Raw genomic sequence first — 6,000 nt, forward strand, 5'->3', positions numbered from 1 at the left:
AGGTGTCAAATGTGTTGCCCAAGACTCATTAGCCCTTGCAAAACTGAATGATCTGAATAAGAAGCTGGAGCTTGAATAAGAAGTGAATAAGAAGCTGGCCGAATAAGAAGCTAACTTCAGCCTCGTGATTGCAGCAGCAAAATTTGTTAGCTAATGGACAAAACCATGTGCACTGCAAGGGGGGTGGGGTGGGGGGGCGCGGTTGGGCAGATATAAAATATGCAGAGAGAGATTTCCTGGCTGCTTTATTGTTACACTGCAATTTAGATTTCAGTGTAGACACACCACACCCAAACCTAACTCTCTCTGCACATGTTATATCTGCCCCCCCCCTGCAGTGCACATGGTTTTGCCCATTAGTTAACAAATTTGCCCCTGCGATCAGATCTGAATTACCCCCTCTGTGTGGTGATGGCAGCTGTTAGTAGCATTCCCTCTAGGCTGTTTCAGCAATTTCAAAGCACTAAAATGCACCCTGCCCCTTATGGAGGCGCTCCGCTGATGACATGCCGACCTCGGCGGGGCCCACGGTGCACTGCCTCCCGCTGATGTATGTACCAAGGATGTGAACACTATCTTACATTGTAGTGCCTTTATTCTATGTGTGTATTTAATGCAATAAAGCTCCTGTTGCACTTTACTCCCCGATTGCTTTAGAGATTCCGGAAGCAGTGCCTTCCGGTTAGAGCAGAGCATCAGAAGAGATATACAAACTCTGTATACTCACAAGATACAACAAATATTTGAAAGGCTACAGACAACTGCGCCTGCTAGCTAAGGACAACTCCAGGGGTTTTACACATCTTAGGGATAAATAAAGTACTAAGTGCAAAGTCCACACTACTTTCTGCTTTTGTTTTACATTAAAAACAAGACCATTATTCCACAATACACTGATACATATAGTGTACTTGATGCTTGCCCCACTGCAGGCAACGATATAGTAGACAAAAATAACAGGCCTTTCAGATGGTGTCTTGTGTAGAACGGGTATTGCGATATCACTCGCAGCAGCAACATGATTGACATGTTGCAGTATTTGAGGGGTGGAGCAAGGAAAGCACCCCGGCACCGTTCTACAAAACGCCTGCATGTTTCCCCTTTTTTGTAGGCGTGACAAGTCCAGGGTCTTCGTCGTCAGATGCAACTGGGTGTCCACATAAGACTACCAGCCTTAGTAAGCTTCACCTTACACAGGCTGACAGATGCATGAAAACATTGCGATGATGATCCAAGGCTGTGTCCTCAGGCGTAGCACTTCGTTCTCGCAACTGCATGCAGGAGGTGTCTATCTCCTACAGATGCCTCCTGCTGCATCATTTTAATTACACAGAATTGCATAGCCGCTTCCTTATAAACATGAATTAGGCCCAATATCCATGACAATGCAGCCATCTATTCACTAGGGAAAACCACGGAGACATAAGACAGTTCAGAAAGCCTCATGAACTTGTGATGTGCAGTTGGCACCCACATGTGACATATCAATCCTTATGCTATTATATAGCTATCAATAGGGCTTAAAAGTGTGAACAATACAGTGCAGCACAGTTACATGCAGCAAATGCCAACTTACCAAAGGCCTTTCTGGGTTCGCACAGTTTAAGCGTAAATGTTCTCCCTCGAGGCAGTTCTTTTAGAGTACGGGCAACCTCAAAGTGACGGCTGCCCACCAGATTCTTCCCGTTGATGGATTCGATCACGTCCCCGACACTGATGAGCTGCATGCGGTGTATAATGCTGCCTTCCTTAATGCGCTGAAAATGAACAGGAAAAAGTTACAGGTTACAAATATTCAGACTTGCAGGTTAAACGTATATTACATCCATAGTACCAGTACCTTAATGAAGGCATAGCCAGCACCATTGTCAGTGATGGTGAGGCCTAGAGAGTCCTCAGATTTATAGACCTCAAGTTCCTTCTTTTGGCCACGCACATGAGCAAAGATGAAGTCCTCCAGGCCTATCTGACCACCCAGAAGCTTGTCCATGTCCAGCCGGTGAGTATTCAGGGTGCAAAACATCACCTTAAAAGTTAAAGAACAATAACAGTGATCTACATACTGGAATGGTCATGGTACAAGCACCGCAGAAGGTGACAGAAGTGAGCGGTATGCCCTTTTCCCACCCAATGAGACCTGCTCCATGAATGTAGTAGTTGGAATAGCACCACAGCCTGCTAAATTTCCATGCAGTGTACATGACAATTACATGACCATTCATGTCTATTTAATTGAACTCTACTGAAGAAATAATGACAGACAAGTCCTCCAATGCAAGTCAGTACTCAGGTTCAGGTAAGCGCTCATGGGAAGGGAGGGCCTTTTAAAATTACCAGGAATATTTAAAAATCGGACAACACATTTTAAGAGAGTTTAAAGGGACAAATATGCAAAGAAGTCTTTGCTAATCAGGGGAAAACATTCTCTGTATGGGGTCTATTCATGAATCAGTGAAAAGAGTGGAGAAGTGATCCAGTAGAGCAGTTGCCCACGGCGACCAATCAGCTGCTCTGTATAATTTTATAGTATGTTAAATGTTACATGAATGCTGATTGGTCGCCGTGGGCAACTTCTCCAACTGCTCACTTCTGCACACTTTTCACTGCTTCATGAATAGACCCCTACGTCATTTACATGACAGCCTTCACATTAACAGTTAAAGCATAACTAGTTGAATAAGAATTTTTTTTTATAATGAAATAGAATTCATGCTGATATATTATATAACATGGAGTACTTACCTCCCCGGCAGGTATATTAAACGCCTCTGCTATCTTCGCATACAGCTCTTTCACATTGCTGAAACCCTCAATCCTCCCTGTGGGGCTCCCGTGTGCCAGCTGAGCATGGAAAACCAAGCGGGGTCTCAGGGCAGGAGCAGGGGGTGGAAGTCCGGATGTTTGTGTTGGAAGAGACCCACTGCCAGCCTGGGATATCCCCAATGCACTGTGCTCACCGACATCATCTTCTTCCATTAGAGGAGAAGCCTTCTTTCTACGTCCAAGGCCCAGCGGCATTGGGGCTCCTCTATATCCTGCAGTGAGAGGCACAAAAATCTAAATAAGGAACTGTGGGGGAAAAAAAAAAATGGAAAATCAGTTATACACAACACAATAGTACACATCAATTAAACTGTGTGTGTGTGTAGACGAAAAAGAAGACGACGAAGAAGAATAAATGTTCAAACTTTTATCCTTACTGTGAAGACGGATGGAAAAACTCAAAGCATGGCAGGCTAGCTACTAGAGATATGGTTAAAGGTGGAAAGTAGAGCAAAAGCTGTCAGAATTCAATTTTTTACTATATTTTATATATAGAGCAACAAAGGCTCTGCAGTACTGTACACAGAGGTAAGTCATATAACAAAGATCACTTAATATATAATGCCTAATCATATAACCTCTAGGCTTACCATACTATCCCTTTAAACAGTGACACTTATGAGTTACACAGGTTCAGTGGTTGACTGACTTCAAGCCTGCATTTCACCTGGTTTTAATCAGCCACAGCACCTGTGTAATTGACCAGTGTCCCGGTTTAAAGCGATACTATGGTAAGCCTAATAACCACACACTTGGTGTCAGCCCTCTTCATCACAGTTCTATTTATGGTGTGGCTCTAGTACTTGTCACCAGCACACACCCTAAACACCTGTCAGCAGGTAATATTTAATTGCGTGCAGCTTGTATATACACCAAACATGAGAAAGCTCCATGTAGTAGAGGACAAATTGTATAATATATATATATATATATATATATATATATATATATACACACACACCCAAAGTCTATATATGCAGGAACTACCAATACATATAGTTTATCGCCCGCAGTGTACACAAGGTAAGTGATACAATAGCTGGACAGGCAGCACAGTGACCTGTTTTAAGTATAGATAGAGACAAGTGATGTATGTCACAAACTATATTAGAAAGCTCGTCGTTAGTATGTATTAGATTACGATTGAATAATATTGAAAAACATGATTTGCAGTTTATGTGTAAGTATTCTATATCAGAATATAGGTGTACATGTAGTGCTGTAAATATACAGTACACACATATAGAACATTCTGCACGACTATATTTAATAGCATTTAGAATACGAATTTTATACCTAATGCCTTGTCTGCGGCTATATTACCGGTGAGTATCCTCCAACTCTATCAGTGGCTTCCCGGTGCCGCTTCCGGTTTCGGCGACTATCCTGATTCCCAACACTAGCCAAGCTGGGGCGTGGCTCCAAAGGAAGCTGTATTCGCGGCAGACCAATCAGAGTCACTAGCTGGACGAAGGTTGGGCGTGGTTTATTCTGTTACAGGATTGCGTGTTCTGTGGGGTTGAACACTGTCAATAAAGCTTGTCCAGTAGCTTGCGTGTTACCATGGTGACTGCCATAAAGGCGAAGCCTTTATCGCCATTACAGAGAAAGGCGCCACTATAAAAGGCCCATCCCAACTTCCCGGAATAAGTAGTGACTGTGAGGCGGGTGGTGAGAAATTCTTGAACGAAATATAGCTTTGCTCCTGTAAGGCTTAAGCTGCGCTGGGTGATTTGTATATTGCAACACACAACAATGTAAAAAAAAAAAAAATGACTCATGTCACACACAGGTCGCAAGACCTGATAATTGACCTGATAATTGAGTACGCAGTGACAGGTCACAGGCGGTTGGAGTGAGTGCAAATTATTTGCTGTTTTATATTAGGATAATGGTGGTTGCACCCTGTGTTTTATTGTGTTTAAAAGTTAGGTACATAAAATGGATTTGGAAATTTATGAAAAAATTGGATTTTAATTACCTGCCGGTAAATCCTTTTCTCGTAGTCAGTAGAGGATGCTGGGGTCCATTTTAGTACCATGGGGTATAGACTGTTCCGCAGGAGCCTTCGGCACTTTAAGACTTTTCAACAGTGTGAACTGTCTCCTCCCTCTATGCCCCTCCTCCAGACCTCAGTATAGGAACTGTGCCCGAGGAGATGGACATTCTCGAGAGAGGAATTACTATTAAACTTGTGGCGAGATTCACACCATCCATAAACAACATGTCGGCTAACATGGCCTTTAACATAAGTCATGCCAACCAGCATGCATAACGCAACAGCGGTTTACAACTGAACAGATGAAAAAATGTGCAAAAAGATAAACGTAATCAGCAGGAAAAATGAGCACTGGGCGGGCGCCCAGCATCCTCTACGGACTACGAGAAAAGGATTTACCGGCAGGTAATTAAAATCCTATTTTCTCTTACGTCCTAGAGGATGCTGGGGTCCATTTTAGTACCATGGGGATATACCAAAGCTCCCAGTACGGGTGGGAAAGTGCTAATGTTCCTGCAGAACTGACTGACCAAATTGAAGGTCGTCAGCAGCCAAGGTGTCAACCTTATAAAACTTATCAAATGTGTTTGCACCCAAACAAGTAGCAGCTCGGCAGATTTGCAAAGCCGAGACCCCCCAGGCAGCCGCCCAGGACGAACCCACTTTCCTTGTAGAGTGGGCTTTTACCGATGTCGGTAACAGCAATCCTGCCGTGGAATGAGCGTGCTGAATGGTACCCCTGATCCAGCACGCAATAGTCTGCTTAGAAGCAGGACCCCCAATCTTGTTGGGGTCATAGAGGACAAACAGAAATTCTGTTTTCCTTTTCCGAGCCGTTCTTGCAACATAAGTCCTCAGCGCTCTGACGACATCCAAGGACCTTGAGACGGCTGAGGTGTCAGAAGCTACTGGCACCACCATTGGTTGGTTGATATGAAAAGAAGACACAACCTTCGGAAGAAAGTGCTGACGTGTCCTCAGTTCAGCCCTATCTTCATGAAATATCAAATAAGGACTCTGTGACAGAGCTCCTAACTCAGACACTCGTCTGCCTGAAGTCAAGGCCAACAGCATGACCACTTTTCAAGTGAGAACTTTAACTCCACCTCTTGCAGAGGCTCAAAACAGTCCGATTTAAGGAACTGCAAGACCACATTAAGATCCCATGGCGCCGCAGG

The 6,000-nt window shown here is 43.8% G+C and overlaps 1 protein-coding gene across 4 annotated transcripts in view; it reads right to left on the reverse strand.

The window, feature by feature from the left end:
• GIPC1 (GIPC PDZ domain containing family member 1) overlaps window positions 1-4,289 on the reverse strand; it is a 39,765-nt gene extending 35,476 nt beyond the window's left edge. Inside the window, exons 1-4 of one of the 4 annotated variants that reach the window (XM_063931725.1) lie at window positions 4,147-4,289; window positions 2,743-3,035; window positions 1,841-2,026; window positions 1,577-1,757 (exon numbers count right to left, since the gene is read on the reverse strand). In XM_063931725.1, the coding sequence (XP_063787795.1) occupies window positions 1,577-1,757; window positions 1,841-2,026; window positions 2,743-3,018 (643 nt within the window). In that variant the 5' untranslated portion in view covers window positions 3,019-3,035; window positions 4,147-4,289. Of the gene's footprint in view, window positions 1-1,576; window positions 1,758-1,840; window positions 2,027-2,742; window positions 3,070-4,119 lie in introns of all 4 variants that reach the window. The other 3 variants (XM_063931723.1, XM_063931724.1, XM_063931722.1) reach the window with 3 other exon arrangements.
• Between the last annotated feature and the right edge of the window lie 1,711 nt (window positions 4,290-6,000).

Source organism: Pseudophryne corroboree, chromosome 6 (assembly GCF_028390025.1).
Source record: "Pseudophryne corroboree isolate aPseCor3 chromosome 6, aPseCor3.hap2, whole genome shotgun sequence".
In the NCBI taxonomy this organism is placed as follows: domain Eukaryota; kingdom Metazoa; phylum Chordata; class Amphibia; order Anura; family Myobatrachidae; genus Pseudophryne; species Pseudophryne corroboree.